The following is an 18818-nucleotide window of genomic DNA, read 5'->3' as shown; positions in this document are numbered from 1 at the left end:
CATGGCTCTAGACACAGACACTGAGGGGGGGAAGTCCTAGTTTTCCCACTTGCTTTCTGCATGACCCTGGGCAAGCCACTTGGCTTCTCTGAGTCATTATTTGTTCTTCCAACTCTTCTGGGCTGAGCTCTTTTATTACTGTTACTACACTCTCCAGGGGCTGCTGAGCTGGGGAGTAAGGGAGTAAGAGCTACTTGCCAGCAGGAGGGGAAGGGGTCCTGCCTGCAGGAAGGTGGCATCAGGTCTTTTAGACCCCACTCAGCAGCCCCAACCCCTGGCTCTGGAGTGAGGGACAACTTCAGTGCCATCTCTTGTTCTCTTCAAGCCACTAAGCCCTAATTTAGAACAAGAGCCTCCATCCCACCTCTGGTTTTGCTCAGAGAGGTAGTGACAGACCCCAGTCACTCAATAAAGTAGGTGGCAGAGCTTCACCTCGAGCAAGGGGGCCCCATCTCTCTGGCCACGAATAATCTAATTTCATCATTGCCTCTGAAGAGGGGTCACCAAAGGGTCTCATAGCCTCAGGTCCCACATCCATGTCCCCGAGGAAGCATCAAACCCCTCTGCAGCCTTTAAAACTCTAGTACAGTCTGACCCCGCAGCGTCCTGAAGCTCGCTCAGTGACCCCCACTGCCTAAAATCAGTCCATCGCCCCCGTCGACGTCCTTCGCGCTCCATTGCCCCTTATTGGTTCCTTCGGCCTGGGGGACCCGGGGGCGTCTAGGTGGGCTCGGTTTCCCCGGTTTTGAAGCAACACGCGCCGCCACGCGCATCTCCCACCACCAGAGGGCGCCCGCGCCCAGGCTGCGGCTTCCATTCAATGGCGGGATGTCGCGGGGGGGGAAACTGAGGGAAGATCCTCGGAGCTGTGAAAGCTTCTGGGGGAGGCAGGTGGGAGGGTAGCTTCGGGACCTAGCTTGGAACGTTGGGGGAATGTTTCTGGCTCCATCTCAGTCTCTGTCTCTAGGTCTCTCTCTCCCCTGATCTCTCCTCTCTGTCTCTGTGTCTGAACGTCTCTTGCCACTTTGTCCCTTAGTGCCGCAGAGGCAGCCGCCCTGGAGCGGGAGCTGCTAGAGGATTATCGCTTTGGGCGGCAGCAGCTAGTGGAGTTGTGCGGTCATGCTAGTGCCGTGGCTGTGACCAAGGTACCTGACCTCTGACCCCCACCCCTGACCCCAACCAGAGGGCCAACCCACCCAGGCGGAGGACTAGCTAATGGCTCAGCCTTCAAGAAGCCCCTCTTTGCTTCCAGCTACCCCAGCCCATGGTTCACATGGGGAAACTGAGGCCTGGAGAGGACCATCATTGGTCCAGCCCAGACCGAGACCTGAGACCCATGGTGTCAGAGCAGGCCAGGGCAGGGCTATTGTGTGTGGATGGTGCCAAGGCCCTTGAGGTGGAGATACCAGATCTGCCTGCAGATGTGACCCGCTTGCTTCTGCCACCCCCTGGAGCATGGGCAGGGGGGATGTTGGCTCCTGCAGTCTGAGCACCCTCAAACAACCCCGTGCTGCGGGTGGGGAAACTGAGGCCCAGAAGTGGGGAGGGACCTGCCCAGGGTCACAATGGGTTAGAAGCAGGGGTGCCTCCCAACCACATCAGGCCTCGGTGTCGTCCTCTGAATGGGTAATTGGTGGTACTGACGTAGCAGTTCAAACACACAGCCCTCAGAAAAGTGTCCCGTGTGGTGAGAGCTCTGGCATTCAGCTGCCCTGCTCCCTTTTTCTTATTGCCACTGTGTACTTTTAAAAAAACTTAGTATCTTTCTTACATGGACTCAATTTTTTCTTAACTTAAATGTTTATATTTCCGAATGAAATGTGTCCTGGGCGAGATGCCCAAAGAAGGAGGAAACTGTAAAAATCAAAGCCCCCAAAAGAAACCCAGTGTATTAAACTGGTCCTCAGTGTGACTGTCCATTTCTCACACTGAAAGCCCATCGTCCATGCAGAAGCCCCCCAGTCCCAGCCAGCGGGACACAGTCTTGGATCTTGGACTCTGGGCCTGACATGGCTGGGTTTGCAGGCACATTCAGGGCAGGTCAGCATGGCACTGGGACCGAGGGGAGGACACTCAAAAAGAATAATTTGCCCTCTGTGTGGTTGGAGCCAGGGCCTCACCGAGGCTCGAGAGGTGCCCCACATGCCCGCCTGGCTGGTGCCATTGTCACTCCCATTTGGTAGACACAAAACTGAGGCTGGGAAAGATGGGGCCAGGGCCATGCAGAGTCAGAGCAGGGTTAGGACTTAAACACCTGTGTGAGAAAGAGTTGCACATGTCCACAGAGACAGAATAGAGTCTGAAAGATGGAGACAGAGACAAAGAGAGACACAGAGAGACTTGATGGGGAGAGACAATCTGAGAGATATAGACAGGTGAAAACAGAGACAGAGACATGGCATTGAGAGATACAGAGAGACACAAATGGAGAGAGACAGGCACCAGGCACTTTGGTGCCTCCGGGAGGGGCTGAGGTCTGGAAACACAGCGGTGGAAAAAGGTGAAAGAATGTCTGTGGCTCAGGCAGAGAGTAAACAAACCGCACTCCAGGCGACCAGCAGTGGCTGGACACACGTTTTTCCTGCTTTGGTTTGGCAGAGCCTGAGACCGGGACTCTGCATCTCCAATGTGGAAACTGAGGCCCCAAGAGGCCCAGCCCCTCACCCAGAATGCCTCTCCTTTTGTCCCATCCCGTTGCTTCCAGGCCCAAGCCCTGTCCCTTCCTCTCCTCCGGGCCTCAGTTTCCCCACTTGAGCAAAGAGGAATCTCGAGCTGTGCCTTTGCCTTTGCCGTGCCTCTCACCAGGTGTTCCCCTTGCCGGCTCTCTCCCGGAAGCAGAGGACAGTGCTGGTTGTATGCGGCCCGGAGCAGAATGGGGCAGTGGGGCTGGTCTGTGCCCGGCACCTGCGGGTGTTTGTGAGTAGCAAGGAGCCCCTCGGCCTCCCTGGGTTCCTGTTCCTGTAGAAATCATTCCTTCTCCTTCTCTTGATAGCGTCCCAGAGGGACATCAGTGCTGGGGCAGGGCGGCCTGGGTGGGCCCCAGTTTTGACCCCATTTTGCACCCCCAGGAGTATGAGCCGACCATCTTCTACCCCACACGCTCATTGGACCTGCTGCACCGGGACCTGACCACCCAGTGCGAGAAGATGGACATTCCTTTTCTGTCCTACCTGCCCACTGAGGTCAGCACTGGGTGGCATGTGAGGGTGGAGGTGGGGGACAGTGCCCCAAGGCCACCCCCTGACCCTGCCCACCCTTCCAGGTGCAGCTCATCAATGAAGCCTATGGGCTGGTGGTGGATGCCGTGCTGGGCCCCGGCGTGGAGCCAAGCGAGGTTGGGGGCCCCTGCACCCGAGCGCTGGCCACGCTCAAGCTGTTGTCCATCCCCCTCGTGAGCCTGGACATTCCCTCAGGCACGCTGGGCAGAGGGGGCATGCGTCAGGGCCTTGGGGACTTGGGTGGAGGCCCCTGTGCCCCAGCTGCTGGTGGCCCCTGCCTGTCTGCCTGCTCTGAACCTCAGTTTCCCCAGCGTGGATGGAGCGTGCACTCTGGCCGCAGCCAAGGGTCACACCCATCCTGCAGATGGTGAAGACCAAGGCTGCCACCCCAGGTGACCCCAGGTCCCCTCTTCCCCCTGTGCCCAGTCCTCATGCCCTCTGCCCACCCCTGGCCCAGTCGCCTGGGCAGACGTGAGCTCACTCGGCAAAGGCCTCGCCCGCCCTGGCCGCCGCCCCATGCCTGTTGGAGCCATTAGGCGGCAGGAAGACGGAATAAACAGCCGCTGGCCAGCCGGACCCTCCATGGGGGTGGCTGGACTCTGGGGGATGTCTCCCAGCTTTTGGGATCCCAGAGCCATCCCAGCAGGGTGTCACAGAGTAGGGGGGCACTAAGGGAGGAGGTGGGCTGTCTGATCTGAGGGGGGAGGCTGCAGGCTCAGCCTAGGACACAGAGGGTGGCCCTGTCAGGTCAGAGAGAACTGTTAGGAGCCTCTAGTCTGAGGGTGGAGGCTAGGGTCAGAGAAGGAAGGATCAAAGTCAGAGAGAGGAGCCAGTGGCTTCTGGTTAGTGTCCCCCCAAATCAGGTCAGAGACAGGAGAGAAGGCAAGGCTGCTAGACTGAAAGTGGAGGCTTATTTGAGAGGTGGCGCAGGCTGCAGCCCAGTGAGGGAGGGGATGCGGTCCTGCCAAGTTAAAAGGCAGGATCTGGTCTGAAGCTGAAGGCAGGGATCTCAGGTCAGAAGGAGTCTCTCGTCTGAGTGGGGAGGAGTAGGGTCCTGTTAGAGGCAAGAAGCTGGGGCAAAGGGACAGATGGGTCTGATGGGGACGACTTGCCTCAGGGCACAGGCCAGAGGGCCAGGCTGGGGTCTGGGTGGGTTCTGGATGAAAGGAGGCTGAGTCTAACGCAGAGGCTCCAGATGGATGGGCAGGGAGGTGTGGGGACAGATGCCAGGTCAGAAGGCAGACCTGGCTCTTGGGAAAAGGCAGCAGGTGGAAATGCTGTCGTCTGAAGAGGGAGGCTGGGTCAGATGGAGGGAAATGTCCTTGAAGAGAGGGAGAGACTCGGTGTTGGGGGAGCCGGGCCACCCTCCCAGCTCCGGCTCCCCCCGCCCCTCCTCCCTTAGGCTGGGACGCGGAGACGGGCGGCGACGCTGAAGACGGGCTGCAGCCCGACGTGCTGGTGTCGCTCGCGGCGCCCAAGCGCTGCGCTGGCCGCTTCTCCGGGCGCCACCACTTCGTGGCCGGCAGGTTTGTGCCCGACGACGTACGCCGCAAGTTCGCTCTGAGCCTGCCAGGCTACACCGGCACCGACTGCGTGGCGGCGCTGTGACCAACACCCGCGCCCCGCCGCCCGGACCCGCGCCAATAAACAGCCCCTCCCCGCACTGCCTCGCCTCCGCCTCCTTTGTGCCAGGTCATCGCAGGGTGGGCGCACTCGAGGAGGGACCTCCCGCTGGCCCCGGCCGCCCAAGGGTAGCCGTAGAGGGGGACTTCCCGCTGGCCTCCGAGAGAACTCGAGCCAGAATAACGGAGGGTGGCTTCAGGGTGGGACTCCCAGACTGCTGGGGCGGCCTAAAGCCGGTAGGATCGAAGTTAGACGCGCAGAGGACTTCCAGCCGCCTCCAGGCAGTTTCAGGCTCGATTCCAAGTGGCTCTTCCCGCAGGCAGCTTGGGATCCGACGTGGAGGACGGCGGGTGGACTCCGGGAGGAGTTCCCGCCGCGACGGGGGAACCCAGGCCAGCCTGGGGGCGGAGGCACAGCCGGAGACACCAAGGGGGGCGACCCAGAGGGGTTGCTCCGGCGCCTGTCACCCAGGCCAGGGGGCGGGGCCTGAATGGGGCGGGGCCTGCGATCGCCTCCCGCCCCCACCCTCAGTCCCAGGGGCTGCCGGACCCGCGGGAGTCCAACCCGAGCGCGCCGCGGAGTCGGGACGTTCGCTTGGACGCTCGGACCGGACCATGGCTTCACTGCCGCCCCTGCTCTTTCTCTGCGTCGCCGCCGCGCACCTGGCGGGGGCCCGAGGTGAGACGCCGCTCGAACCTGGCCCAGCCCCCGAAGGCCTGGCCGCGGCCTCGCGCGCAGCCGCGCCCAGGGAGAGAACCAAGGGGCTCGCGCGCTCCCCGAGGACGGGGTCCCCGTCACCGGCACGGGGATGCGGGGAGTGGGTGGCGACGGGGAGATGGAGCCCCGAGACCACCCGGGGCGGGGAGCGGAGTTCGTCCTTTTTTTTCCTTCGGCGAAGACATGGTAGGAGCCCCAGGAGGGTGGATACGAACCTCGGATTCCTCCGGGTCCCCAGGACCGCGGCGCACCTGAGCCAGACCCGCGGGATTGGGCCCGGAATCGCCAGGTCTCCCACCCTGAGTCGAAAGGGTCAGGGCTGTCCCCCCCCACACCTACACCCACCCACCTACACTGCCCAAGAAGAAATGCCCATCTCTGGAACGCTCGGTGGGGCGGGGGAGGGGCCCATTTCTCAGGTGAGGAGGCCGAGGCTCCGAGGACGAAGGGACTTGTCTGAGGCAATCACCCTGCCCTGCCCCGGCTGTCTTGGACAGCTCCTGGCTGGAGAAGCCAGGCTAGATGCCAAGGACTTCCGGCTGCCAGCTTGGGCCCCTAGTAGAAGGGTGGAAAGTAGACTGAGGGAAGGACTTCCAGCTGGCCAAATGGATGACAGGGGACAGAGCCCAGCCTGAGGGCAGAGGCACAACCACCTGAACTGGTGGCAGCTGAACACACTCAGTGGCGATCCCAGACTCGGGAGCAGCGTGCATATGGACTCCCCCAGCCCTCCCCCTGGGGTCGGGGCTTAGTCAGAGAGAGGGACTGAGCTGCAGGAGTCTGGATGGCGGCCACGGGCGGGCTTCCTGGAGGAGGGTGTGCTGCAGTCCCCGGGGCTAGACCTGGGTTCTGGCCTCTCAGAGTCTCAGTTTCCTCCCCTGTAAAACGAGGATGATCGTGGGCCCACCTTGCCTAAGCGGAGGCTCCCAGCGGTCCTCATCAACGTGCTCCCTTCCCCCCTCCACTCCTCACCCCTCCCACAGACACCACCTCCACTGAGGAGCTCACGGCGACTGCATGGGGCCTGGAAGGACGGTCTGTGCACCCCGACCAGCCCTCACCAGCCCTGGAGGACTGGGAAGGTGAGGCAGCCTGGGCCTGAGTCTCATCTGCGCTGTGGACTCGGGGTTTGAGCTCAGGCAGGCGGGATCATGGGGGGCGGGACACAAACTGGCAGAAGGCTCAGGACCCTCCAGGTCCCTGGACTCGGCAGCCCGTGGATGTGATGCCCCAAGAGACCTCAGTTAGGGGTGTAAGAGGCCGTCAGACAGGGCAAGATCTCTGCGTGCACGATGGGCCAGCTCAGCATCGGGCAGCAGACCTAGGGCTGGGGCGGGGGGATACCCCCTCCCCTGCTCGCATTTCGAGACCCCTGGACCCGGGTCGTGGGCGGGCGCGGCGAGCCCGCGCCCGTGGGTGGAGGGGCCCAAACAGCAGGTAAGGCCCTTGCACCACCGATGGGGCCGACAGGCTGCGGTCCGGGTCCCAGCGCGTGCGGTGCCCGCAGAGGCCAGCGAGTGGACGTCCTGGTTCAACGTGGACCACCCCGGAGGCGACGGCGACTTCGAGAGCCTGGCCGCCATCCGCTTCTACTACGGGCCGGCACGCGTGTGCCCGCGGCCGCTAGCGCTGGAAGCGCGCACCACGGATTGGGCGCTGCCGTCCGCCGTGGGCGAGCGCGTGCACGTGAACCCCACGCGCGGCTTCTGGTGCCTCAACCGCGAGCAGCCGCGCGGCCGCCGTTGCTCCAACTACCACGTGCGCTTCCGCTGCCCGCTCGGTGAGGGCGGGGCCTGCGGGAGGGGCGGGGCCTTAGGAGGGTGGGGAAGGCCTTGAAATAGGGGGCAGGTGGGTGGGGCCTGAAGGGATGAGTGGGGAGGGGGCAGGGCCGCATTGGTGTGGGTGTGGCTAGGAGGAGCCGGGACCCCACAGGAGCGGGGCCCAGCGAGGGGGCGGGGCCGGGGCTTTTGAGGCGAGGAGCTGGGAACGGCGGGGGCACAGGTGCACGGCAAGGACCCCGGGCGAGTCTGGAGCCCCAGGTGTGCACAGAACTCAGGGAGAGCAGAGGGACTGGGCTGACTTAGGGGAGTTTATCTGAGGGCGGGGCGGGGCAGCACCTGAACTGCATCCAGGACCGGTGCGCCCAGCGGGGAGGACTGAAGGGGGCGGTGGGCGGAACGGCTCTTCGGAGCCCGCAGCCTAGGATGCACCTGTGTGTGTATGTGGTGGTGGTGGTGGGGGGATCCTTCAGTCCCGCACTGTCGACCGGTTCCGGAGGCGCAGTTCCCGGGGAGGGCGGCTGCCTGACCTCCCTCCCTGCCCTCCCCAGAGACCGCGTGGGGCGCGTGGGGCCCGTGGGGTCCCTGCTCAGGCAGCTGCGGGCCAGCCCGTCGCCTGCGCCGCCGCCGCTGCCCAAGCCCCGCTGGGGATGCGTGTCCCGGGCGCACCCTGGAGGCACAGAAGTGTGTGCGGCCGCGGTGCCCAGGTAGGAGGGGCGTGGCCCGGGGCGTGGCCGTGCTTAGAGTAGAGAGGCGGTTAGGGGCGGGGCCTGGAAGAGAAGGTGGGGTTAGAGGCGGGGCCTGGAAGTGGAGGGGCGCTGCCTAGATGGGAGGAGCTGATCGGGGCGGGGCCTGGAGAGTAGAGGCGAGGCGTGAAGGGGGGGAGGGCCTGGGCGTGGGGGCGGGGCCTGGAGGACCTGCGCTCCGGAGCCAAGTCCGGACTGCCCACCCCCCCCGCTCCGGACCTAAGTAGCGCTGGGGACTGCAAACATCTGGACGAGTGGGCGCCACGGGGGTCGTGTGCAGGCAGACCGCAGACCGGCAGATCTTACAGGGTGCTTCCCCTGTGTGCTTGCCGAGCGTACGGACGTTCCGTGGGTAAACAGAAGTCAGTACATACACTTGGGGTGCACACGTGCGTAGCCTTTGCAGCCCCCACCGGTCCCCCACGCCCACTCAGACACGCGCTCACACCCTGGCAGACAGGATGCCCAGGCCCTCCCAGGGCCACACACCAGGCCAGCCAGGAGTCGACTGGAAATTCCACTCGCCTGGGCTCCACAAACACGGTCTGGAGCCTGCCACAGGGTGGGGGCGCATGGTGGCCAATGGGGCGTTGGGGTCCCCACCCCATCCAGCCTGGCTCTGCCCTCCCGGTTCCTCTGCCCTGAAGTTTCCAGTGGAATTTTCCATTTTCTGGAGAAACCACGGGATTGGGGGGGGGAGGTAGAGGTTCTGGGCCCAAGAAAGTAGCCCTCTTTGGGCCCCCAGCCCTTGCCTAGACGTTTTCTCTCCTGCTGGGAGGGGCCTTTCCATCTTTTAAGACCGCCTCTCCTATCCCCTCCTCCAGGACCTCTTCCCTACCTCTCTGGACCCCAGTCCCCTTCCCTGGCACAGCCCTGGGCCCCATATTCCCCCTCACACTAGGGGCTGCTCCAAGCCAGGCCCTGCTAAAGCCTCTGAGGGGGCACAATATGTTCCAGGTGTGTTTGTTGAGTGACTGATTGAGCAGAAAGCCCTCCCCAGGAGGGAGGTAGAGGCCCCCTCTGCCCCTGTGGCCTCCCTGTGTCTCCTCAGAGTGCAGCCCTGACACCTGCGAGTGCCCTGACCACATCCTCCTGGGCTCTGTGGTCACCCGATCGGGGCAACTGCTGCCAGGTGCCAGGGTCTCCCTGCGAGACCGGCCTGCTACTGTAGCCACCAGTGATGTCCACGGAACCTTCCGGGTGCCTGGCGTGTGTGCCGACAGCCAGGCCAGTGTCAGGGCCCACATGGATGGCTTCTCTGCAGGGATGGCCCAGGCCCAGGCCAACGGCTCCATCTCCATGGTTACCATCGTCCTTGATAAATTGCGTAAGTGACCTTGCAGCAAGGGCCATGGCAGGGGCTGAGGGGCAGCTGGGGAGGAAACCCCAGCACTGAGGTATATCAGGAAGAAATAAGACATAACACAGCCATTGGAGAAGGTGTGGGGTGAACTAGGGCATCCCTGCGAGACGGGAGAGGACAGGGATCTGGTCTTGGGAAGGGTCATTGGGAGAAACTGAGTCAGGGCAGAGCCCTGACCTTTGCCACCTTGCCCCTCAGAGAAGCCCTACCTGGTGAAGCACCCCGAGTCCCGAGTGCGGGAGGCTGGCCAGAATGTAACTTTCTGCTGCAAAGCCTCGGGGACCCCTATGCCCAAGAAATACTCCTGGTGAGTGCCTGCCCCCTGGGCGTCAGGGGCCTCTTGTCTGGCTTTGGGGTTGGATTGGATCTCCCGTGATTATGCGGTGCCTCAAAGACTGTCTGGAGGCAGATGCCAACCTTGGTTTCCCATCTGGAAAGTGGGAGAAGCTTTGTGGGGTCTGAGTGTGTGGGAGAGGGTTACTGAGGAGGCTGACACTGGGGAAGCCCCTGTGCAGCTCCCTGGGCCCCGCCCCGAGCCCTGTGGTGTTGCCCACCCACCACCCAGGTTCCACAACGGGACCCTGCTGGACAGGCGAGCACACAGGTATGGGGCCCACCTGGAGCTGTGGGGGCTACGGGCAGACCAGGCTGGTATCTACCACTGCAAGGCGTGGAATGAGGCGGGTGCTGTGCGCTCAGGCGCCGCTCGGCTCACTGTACTTGGTGAGTGTCCTCGGCCCAACCCTGCCAAGCCCTGACACTGAAGGCAGCTGGGACTCTGGCTAAACCTCAGCCCCAAATGCAGCCCCAACATCAGACCGATCTCTGACCCCACCGAGTCCAGTCCCAGGCCCCTGCTGAGCACCAACCTCCAGTCCTTACCCTGGGCTGAGCCCCCACCCCTGGGTTGACCCCTGACCCCAGACTGAGTCCCCAGCCTTGGAGTCCATGGAGCCCTCCCCCAGCCCTGACCTGAGTGTTTCCTTGCTCCCCAGCCCCAGGCCAGCCGGCCTGTGACCCCCAGCCCCAGGAGTACCTGATCAAGCTCCCAGACGACTGTGGGCAGCCGGGCAGTGCCCCCACCTACCTGGACGTGGGCCTCTGCCCCGACACTCGCTGTCCCAGCCCTGCAGGCTTGGGTCCCCGGTGTGGAGACGACGGTTCTCGCTGCTGCTCTGTGCGCCGCCTCCAGAGCAGGGAGATCCGCTGTTCTGGCTATGTCCTCCCAGTGAAGGTGGTGGCTGAGTGTGGCTGCCAGAAGTGTCTGCCTCCCCGGGGGCTGGTCCGGGGCCGTGTGGTGGCTGCGGACTCAGGGGAGCCACTGCGCTTTGCCAGGATCCTATTGGGCAGGGAGCCCATTGGCTTCACCTCCTACCAGGGTGACTTCACTATCGAGGTGCCACCCTCCACAGAGCGGCTGGTGGTGACTCTCATGGACCCCAGCGGTGAATTCATGGACGCTGTCCGGGTCTTGCCTTTTGACCCTCGAGGTGCCGGGGTGTACCACGAGGTCAAGGCCATGCGGAAAAAAGCTCCAATCATCTTGGATGCCAGCCAGAGCAACACGATCCCCCTGGGCGAGCTGGAAGACAAGGCACCCTTGGGCGAGCTGGTCCTGCCACCTGGAGCCTTCCGCAGAGCCGACGGCAAACGCTATGTGGGGCCTGTAGAGGCCCAGGTGACCTTCGTGGACCCCCGAGACCTCACCTCAGCTGCTGCTGCTCCCAGTGACCTGCGCTTCGTGGACAGTGACGGTGAGCTGGCCCCACTGCGCACCTATGGCATGTTCTCCGTGGACCTCCGCGCCCCGGGCTCTGGGGAGCAGCTGCAGGCAGGGCCCGTGGCCGTGCGTGTGGCCTCAGACCAGATCCGCATGGCGGGCCACGCGGAGGCCCTCAAGCTGTGGTCGCTGAGCCCTGAGACCGGCTTGTGGGAGGAGGAGAGCGGCTTCCGACAGGAGAGGTCCTCCGGCCCCCGGGTGCGCCGCGAAGAGCGCGTCTTCCTGGTGGGCAACGTGGAGATCCGAGAGCGTCGTCTGTTCAACCTTGACGTGCCCGAGCGCCGCCGCTGCTTCGTGAAGGTGCGCGCCTACGTCAATGACAAGTTCAGCCCCAGCGAGCAGGTGGAGGGCGTGGTGGTCACGCTGGTCAACCTGGAGCCCGCCCCGGGCTTCTCTGCCAACCCCCGCGCCTGGGGCCGCTTCGACAGCGCGGTCACCGGCCCCAACGGCGCCTGCCTCCCTGCCTTCTGCGACGCCGACCGGCCCGATGCCTACACGGCCCTCATCACGGCCACCCTGGGCGGTGAGGAGCTGGAGCCGGCCCCCTCCCTGCCCAGGCCGCTCCCGGCCACCGTGGGCGTCACCCAGCCCTACTTGGACAGGCTGGGTTACCGCCGGACGGACCACGACGACCCGGCCTTCAAACGCAACGGCTTCCGCATCAACCTTGCCAAACCCAGGCCCGGCGACCCAGCTGAGGCCAACGGGCCTGTGTACCCGTGGCGCAGCCTGCGGGAATGCCAGGAGGCCCCGGTGACCGACAGCCACTTCCGCTTCTCCCGCGTGGAGGCGGACAAGTATGAGTACAACGTGGTCCCCTTCCGCGAGGGCGCGCCTGCCTCCTGGACTGGGGATCTCCTGGCCTGGTGGCCCAACCCGCAGGAGTTCCGGGCCTGCTTCCTCAAGGTGAAGATCCAGGGCCCCCAGGAGTACATGGTCCGTGCCCACAACGCGGGGGGCAGCCACCCGCGCACCCAGGGCCAGCTGTACGGGCTCCGGGACGCCCGCAGTGTGCGAGACCCCCAGCGTCCAGGCACCTCCGCTGCCTGTGTGGAATTCAAGTGCAGCGGGATGCTGTTCGACCAGCGTCAGGTGGACAGGACGCTGGTGACCATCGTGCCCCAAGGCAGTTGTCGCCGTGTGGCCGTCAATGGGCTCCTTCGGGACTACCTGGCTCGGCACCCCCCACCCGTGCCGGCCGACGACCCGGCTGCCTTTGCCATGCTAGGCCCCCTGGACCCTCTGGGTCACAACTACGGAGTGTACACAGTCACTGACCAGAGCCCGCGGCTGGCCAAAGAGATCGCCATTGGCCGCTGCTTCGATGGCTCCTCCGACGGCTTCTCCCGGGAGATGAAGGCTGATGCCGGCACAGCTGTCACCTTCCAGTGCCGGGAGCCAGTGGCCGGGCGGCCCAGCCTCTTCCAGAGGCTGCTGGAGTCCCCAGCGATGGCACTTGGAGACATCCGCAGGGAGATGGGTGAGGTGGGCCGCGCACAGGCCCGAGCCTCGGGTCCCCTCCGCACCCGCGGGGGCAGGGTCCGGCAGTGACCTGCGCCTGTGGTAGCTTTCCTGCCTCTCTCCGGACTCTGCTGTCCCTGGGAAGTCTCACCCCTCTTTCTGGCCCAGACGGCCCCCTGCCCAGGTTTCTGGGTCCCCTTTCCCTTCCCCTGCCCAGGATTTAGGGTCACGACAAGAACTGGGCATGTTCGATGGTGGAAGTGGCAGACAGAGGGGATTGTTGTGTGAGGTGCCATGGCGTTGGCTCTGGCTTTGGAGCCAGAGCCCTGAGACCGCGGCGGCGTATCCAGCCTGGGCCAGAGGGAACTGCTCCCAGCTCAGGAGCCATCTCTGGCTTTCGTGTGTGTTTTGACCCTGGTTCCAGATACTCTGCCCTTCGTGTTTCTGGCGTCTGTCACGCAGCCCTCTTGCCGCCTGTTGTGGAGCTCCCTGCCCTGAGCTTTGTTCCTGGGGTTATTTATTGAAACAAAGTGTGGGGGGCTGGTTGTGAGGGTGACTAGGGGGTCCAGGCTGGGCCTGATGAAAGTGGGGAAGGGGCTTCTTGGGGTCCCATGCAGGGGAGGCTCTGGGGCTGGGGGGAACAATTCTCATGTGTTTGGTGCTTGGAGACCCCCCGGGGGTTCAGGGCAGATACTCCGGGGGCTCGATTAAAAATGCTTTATTTCCAACTCACGGTGTCAGGCTTTGGGGCGGAAGGATGGAGGCTGGGGCTGCCCGACCCAGATGTGCTTTCGCAGACAGAAGCTTGTGAGGCAGAAACACGGGGCACACGAGTGCAAGCAGCTCAGGCCCCAAGGGCCTGGGGCAGGTGGGTGGGCCCCGGCGGCCTCGCAGAGGCACTCATGAGCCGCCTGAGCCTTGTGGCCATGACCGCTGAACACAGTAGCAGCCACTGGCCTGGCCTGGCCTCCCCGTCTGCACCTGGCAGCATGCCTGCGGCTGTAGCGGGCAGGGAAGGGCCTGGCAGGGGAATGTCTGGAGCAGGCGGCAGCAAGCGAGGTCACCCTGGACTTCCTCAGCCAGGTCGCAGCACCGCCGGCCACACCTCAGCTACATGGTGGCAGGGCTGCCGAGGCCAGGCTCCCGGGCTCTCTGACCTTGCCGGGCTCCTCAGTCTGGAGGAAACAGAATCACATCTGGCTGGCACTCCATGTGCATGTGGCCATCCAAGTCCTCCTGACACCCCACGGGCAGGCACTGTTCTGACCACACGCCCATTTTCCAGGTAGAGAAACCGAGGCCCTGACCCTGGCCCTGGCATGAATCCAGCAGGAACAGGGGCTCCCTGGATGGCCCGGCAGCCTTGAGTTCCCTTGATTCTCCCGGCCAGGGGACATTAGTTCCTGGAAGGTGTCACTATGGTGTGGGTGGAGGGCCCACCTCCACCCACAAGGGTGGGAGACTTGTCCCCAGCTGACCACCCCCAGGGAAAGGGTGCCAGTGGGGGGGGATGGGGTTCTGCACACCAACCCACTTCCTGTTCAGTCACCCACCTGTCCCCTCGCCCATCTTCCTGCACCCTCAGTCGCGTTAGAGGCATCAGCTCTGTGCCAGCAATACCAGGGGCCTTGAGAAAGCCAGGCCTTCTGGGGTGGGGGAGATGGGCTCACACGTGCAGACCCCAACACGGCTTGGGGTCAGTGCTCAACCACAGGCCCCTGGCTCTGCTCCATCTGGCCTTGGCCACCCTTGGCTCAGGCCTTGGCAACTCCCAACCTCTGCAGCCCTCACCAAGCCATTTCCTGCTCTGGGCAAACGTTCCCGTGCCCTAGGGTGGGCGTGGGGCCCTGGAGGATGGAGAAGCCGGCAAATCTGAGGGCATCGCTGCCGGGCTCTGAAGGTGAGCCCCAGGGCTCTGCTGGAGTTCGCGTGGGGGAGGCCGCAGGCCTCGCGCCCCAGCCTCACCCTGGATAGTCTGTGACGGACAAGAGACCGGAGGGACCTGGCGGGGGAAGGGGCACACGCATTTATCCAGGACTTACTGTGCCTACACCCCGAGATGACAGGGGTGCTCAGAGGCCACAGGCCCCCACCCAAAGCAACCCAGACCCCAGGCCCACCTGCCCCAGAGCCCTGCTCAGGGCCGCCTAGTGGGGTCTTGGGAGTGGCGGGAATGGGGGAGCCTCCCTCTGCCGCCTGCGGGTGAACTGGCTGCAGTGTCCCGGCTGATGGTGATGAGGTGTCAGGCTCCACGGCCAAATACCTTTCACTGAGGAAGTGTTGGGGCCTCAGCCGCTGCCAGGCTTGGGGCGGCCAGCCGGGCTTGGGATGGGCAGCTGGCCCAACCCCCGTTTTCTTCCCTCGTGCGAGCAGGGGTGTGCGGACATCCTCCTGAAGCCCCCTCCCCTGCAGCTGTGGCTGGGCCAGGCTGGGCATTTCAGAAGGATGGCACCGCCCAAGCTAAAGCCCCGGCCCCTCCCCACCCTTGCGGACAGCGCAGCTTCTGGCTCCAGTTTCCAGATGAGGAAACTGAGGCTCCAGAAGGAGGAAGCCATCACGTTGAGTTGACAGCCCTGCGCCTTTGTACACTGTCATTCCCCTGCTGTAGCCCTCCAGCCGGGTGTCCAAACCAACCCCCCCCCCCCCCCGTCCTGGAGCTCCGGCCAGCATCTGCCTCCTGGTAAATCCATTGCCCCCCCAAACTGGGGCTGCCAGACCACGCCCATCAGGCTAGGGGCACAAGGGGGCATGAGAGCCCCCCCCCCACAAAGACCCCAGCTCCAGCCACCCTGGATCAGCTCAGGCCACAAGGAAGCCCTTGGTCCCAATCATGGCATTTTAGGCTTTTATAATTTTAGAAACAGGGGTTCTTAAAATTCCTAGTACCACGATGGGGAGAAAAATCTTGGAACAGTAAACTGTTTAAAACAAGAGTCTTAAAACCGCAGAGTCCCAGAGGAGGAAGATAAAAATGAACACACGTTGAGTGCCGACTGGATATAAGCCCCTCCTCCCACCCTGCCGCCAAGGCCTAATTCACATTAAGGGCATTTAATATATTTTTATAGTCTTGGGGCCCTAAAATATGCTTTCAGGGAAGGTGATTTTTCACCCCCTTTTCAAAGCTGAAGCGGTTTGCCCAGGCAGGGTCACACAGCAAATGGGGACACCGTGGGCTTGGGGAAAGGGCACTGTTTCCTGGAGAAGGGGGCATAGGCGGTGGGGTCTTGAAGGATGTATAGGAGTTTGCCAGGTGGGCAAGGCAGGAAGGGCATTCCAGGCAGCTGGAAAAGTATATGCAAAGGCTGGAGGAGTGGAACCTCTATGGAGGGCAGCAGAAGGCAGATACATAAGGGAAGTGAGCAGGGCCTTGAACGCTGAGCAAGGAGTCTGAGTTCTCTCTGGCAGGTGATAGGGAGCCGGAGAAGGGGAGGGTTATAGAAGTCTCGTGACAAAGACTGCCCTGGAACTAGTGCAGGATTCAGCTTGTTGGAAAGTGTTTCTTTCACGAAACTAGGGTCTGTTCCCTCCCACTTGTCGGCCCATGCAGGGTCCAAACCCAGAAGCCCAGTGCCCTCTCCCTGTCAGCCGCCTCCTGTCCTGGCTGAACATCCCTGGCTCCTCTATCGGGGCCTCGTGGACCTGGCGCAGCCACCCACCACTTCCCCAGCCCCATCTGTCTCTCTCATCAGCCCTCGGTGTTGGGTAGGACCCAGTCTCAGACCCCAAAGACTGGAGCCAGCCTGCCGGGGAGATCTGGCTTCGGGTCGGGGGCGGGGGAGGGGGAGTGCTTGTGCTTTAATGGTGGAAACCAAGGCAGGTTGCCAGCAGGGAAGTGCAGGCCAGGTGGATGCTGACGTCACACTGCCTGACCCCTTTCAGGGCTGGAGTTGAGGACAGACCCCAGGTCCTGGGGTCCGGGGGTCTAGGCAGGTGGGAGGGAGTAGATCCCAGTGATCAGTGGGGGCAGCAGACACCAACTTTTGGAGGTGGACACAGGGAAACATACGTCACCCTACACAGGGTGGATGTGTCACACACAGCCAGACACACCCATCATCAGTCCTGAGGTCACCCTGTCCCTGTCCCCTGCAGGCAGATACTCCTTCCCATACTTCCCCACTACCTTCTTGTCACCCACCTGGTGGCATGGCCACATAGGCAGTGACACCCAAAAAGTGCATGGGGCCAGACACGCCATGCACATAGGACATGCTGGACACTGTACCCCGCCTCACAGCCACAGGGGCAGACAGACGCACCCTCAGTGGCTGCAGCTGTGTGCACCTGTGCGCAGTGGCCCCTCGACCCACCCATCACCCCACACCGCGATCCACTTGAGCCTAGACGCCCTGGCCAGCCCGAGTGATGGCTGATTCCAACTGCCCACGACCCTCCGTGGTTCAGACCCAGCAGGCACACCCGGCCACGCTGGGCACACACAGTACAGCCCACTCTCTCGGGGCACTGGGGAGGGGTTAGCTGGGGGCGTGCCTCAAGGTCCCAGCTGCTTTTCCAGGGAAGTCCTGAATCCCTTCCTGCTGACTCAGCCCTGGGGGCCAGCTAGGCCGGGGTGCTGCCAAACCTCAGGCATGTCCTCGAAGGCTGCCTGGTGGGGCCTCTATCAGGGCGGGCGCAGGGCTCCCACTCAGGACTCAGCCTGTCCCTGGGCCCCAGCCTCCCCTTGCCCCACATGGAGCTGGAGTTTTAATTGTGGCACTCAAGGCATGGCGCCAACATAGTGGAGGCTGAGGCCCGCTGTTCCCACCCCAGATCTGCCCGGCTGAGGGTTGGTGGAGGAGTAAGCTCCCAGCCGAGCCAGAGTAGCCCCATCTGACTGTGGCGCCGTCGTAAAGGGGCCTGGCTCAGCCCACTCCCTCTGCCTCATAAAGATGCCACTGTCTGGTGGGAGCTGGCCTGGCTGCCTGTCCTGGGGCCCAGCACAGGGACACACATGCAGATGGGCATACACGTGCTCCCATGTGATGTCTACATGTAGACCTGTGGGTGCACAAACTTGGCCCCAGGAATGCCCTCACAGAGCCCCAGTGAGAAGGGAGAGGCAGCACTGGTCACAGATGCCCCAGCCTATAAGGTCAGGGTTGGGTTAGCAAGAGGGCCAGGGGCTAGGAGAACCCGAGAGGAGGGCCCAGGGAAAGCTTTCTGGAGGAGAGGGCATTTTGATATGGGCTGTGGAAGGTGAATAAGAGTTTGCCAAACCAGATCAGATGTCCAAAAGCCTTGAATGCTAGTTTTAGAGTTTACCTTTGTCTGTGAGGATTTTGAGCAGGAGAGGGAGACAGTCAGACAAACCCCAATTCACTACCTCCTTTTGAGGACCAGACTCTGCCCTCAGGGAGCTTTCAGTCAGATGGGAGAGGCAGAGCCAGACCCAGCCAGGAGGGATAGAAGAGTCCTCAGGTTTGTGAAGCACCTGCCATGAGTTGGGTTGGATCTTGTCAACAACCTTTAAGACAAGTTCTCTTTATTATCCCCATTTTACAGGTGAGGAAACTGAGGCTGTGTGAGGGAAATACTTTGCCCGGGCTCCCACAGGAAGGCAGGGCTGTTCACACACAACCCTGGCCTCTGACATGCAGCTGTGGCTGCCAACCTGGTCCCAAGCTGACTGTAAAGTTTGAAGGCCAGAACAGTGCAGCTCAAATAAGTCAGGGTTGTGTCTTCGCACCTGCAGGCCTGGCCAGGGTGGTAGGGCCCTCCTCATGGGACACACAAGTTCTGCCTGGGCCTTTTCAGCAAGATCGGCCCCCACCTTTTTTGTTAACTGGCCATGGAGTGGCTTTAGTGGGGGGCTTCTAGGCAGAGGGATGTCGGGGTGAGGGCCTGGGGGTGTTTCGCTAGCCTTCTGGGAGGCCTGGGCCCCTGGCCTTGGCCCCCGCCTGCTGTCTGGCCCAGCTGAACATAAACACCTAGAAATGGCCGACCCAACGGAATTTGGGTTGTGGTCAGGCTGTGGCTAAAGAAGCCACTGGAAAAACACGCAGCCCATGGGGCCAGGCCCAGCTTATGTTTCAGCAGGCAGCAGTGGCCTGCTGGGCGCCCGGAGCCGAGGAATGTCCGTTCTCTAACCCTTTGGAGCTTGTTGTCTGACTGGGGAATCCAGTGGCTGGG

The 18818-nt window shown here is 62.9% G+C and overlaps 2 protein-coding genes across 3 annotated transcripts; both read left to right on the top strand.

Moving 5' to 3' along the window:
- Nucleotides 1–828: 828 nt before the first annotated feature.
- YJEFN3 (YjeF N-terminal domain containing 3) lies at nucleotides 829–4882 on the top strand. The gene is made up of 6 exons (XM_045554593.1): nucleotides 829–891; nucleotides 1011–1145; nucleotides 2806–2916; nucleotides 3069–3182; nucleotides 3263–3413; nucleotides 4621–4882. Exons 1-6 carry the CDS (start codon nucleotides 829–831, stop codon nucleotides 4824–4826), a joined length of 780 nt encoding a protein of 259 aa, XP_045410549.1. The 3' UTR covers nucleotides 4827–4882.
- Nucleotides 4883–5360: 478 nt separating this feature from the next.
- CILP2 (cartilage intermediate layer protein 2) lies at nucleotides 5361–13414 on the top strand. 2 transcript variants are annotated; one of them, XM_045551495.1, is made up of 8 exons: nucleotides 5361–5519; nucleotides 6542–6640; nucleotides 7048–7338; nucleotides 7888–8043; nucleotides 9134–9409; nucleotides 9644–9752; nucleotides 10011–10168; nucleotides 10441–13414. In XM_045551495.1, the coding sequence occupies exons 1-8, from the start codon at nucleotides 5456–5458 to the stop codon at nucleotides 12774–12776; spliced, it is 3489 nt and encodes a 1162-aa protein (XP_045407451.1). In that variant the 5' UTR covers nucleotides 5361–5455; the 3' UTR covers nucleotides 12777–13414. The 2 variants fall into 2 exon arrangements, with proteins under 2 accessions (XP_045407451.1, XP_045407462.1); XM_045551506.1 differs by having other exon boundaries at nucleotides 5371–5519; nucleotides 7066–7338.
- The last annotated feature ends 5404 nt before the right edge of the window (nucleotides 13415–18818 follow it).

The sequence above is a fragment of the Lemur catta genome, chromosome 1 (assembly GCF_020740605.2).
Source record: "Lemur catta isolate mLemCat1 chromosome 1, mLemCat1.pri, whole genome shotgun sequence".
NCBI classification, from domain to species: domain Eukaryota; kingdom Metazoa; phylum Chordata; class Mammalia; order Primates; family Lemuridae; genus Lemur; species Lemur catta.
The sequence above is the reverse complement of the archived record's forward strand: the minus strand, read 5'-3'. Positions and strand labels throughout refer to the sequence as shown.

Coding starts and splice junctions, on each gene's coding strand:
- YJEFN3 (XM_045554593.1), top strand. CDS start 829: ATGTCGCGGGGGGGGAAACTGAGGGAAGATCCTCGGAGCTGTGAAAGC. Junction 2,917..3,068: donor CCCGGCACCTGCGGGTGTTT/GTGAGTAGCAAG, acceptor TTGCACCCCCAG/GAGTATGAGCCGACCATCTT. Junction 3,183..3,262: donor TGTCCTACCTGCCCACTGAG/GTCAGCACTGGG, acceptor CCACCCTTCCAG/GTGCAGCTCATCAATGAAGC.
- CILP2 (XM_045551495.1), top strand. CDS start 5,456: ATGGCTTCACTGCCGCCCCTGCTCTTTCTCTGCGTCGCCGCCGCGCAC. Junction 6,641..7,047: donor AGCCCTGGAGGACTGGGAAG/GTGAGGCAGCCT, acceptor TCCGGGTCCCAG/CGCGTGCGGTGCCCGCAGAG. Junction 9,410..9,643: donor CATCGTCCTTGATAAATTGC/GTAAGTGACCTT, acceptor CTTGCCCCTCAG/AGAAGCCCTACCTGGTGAAG.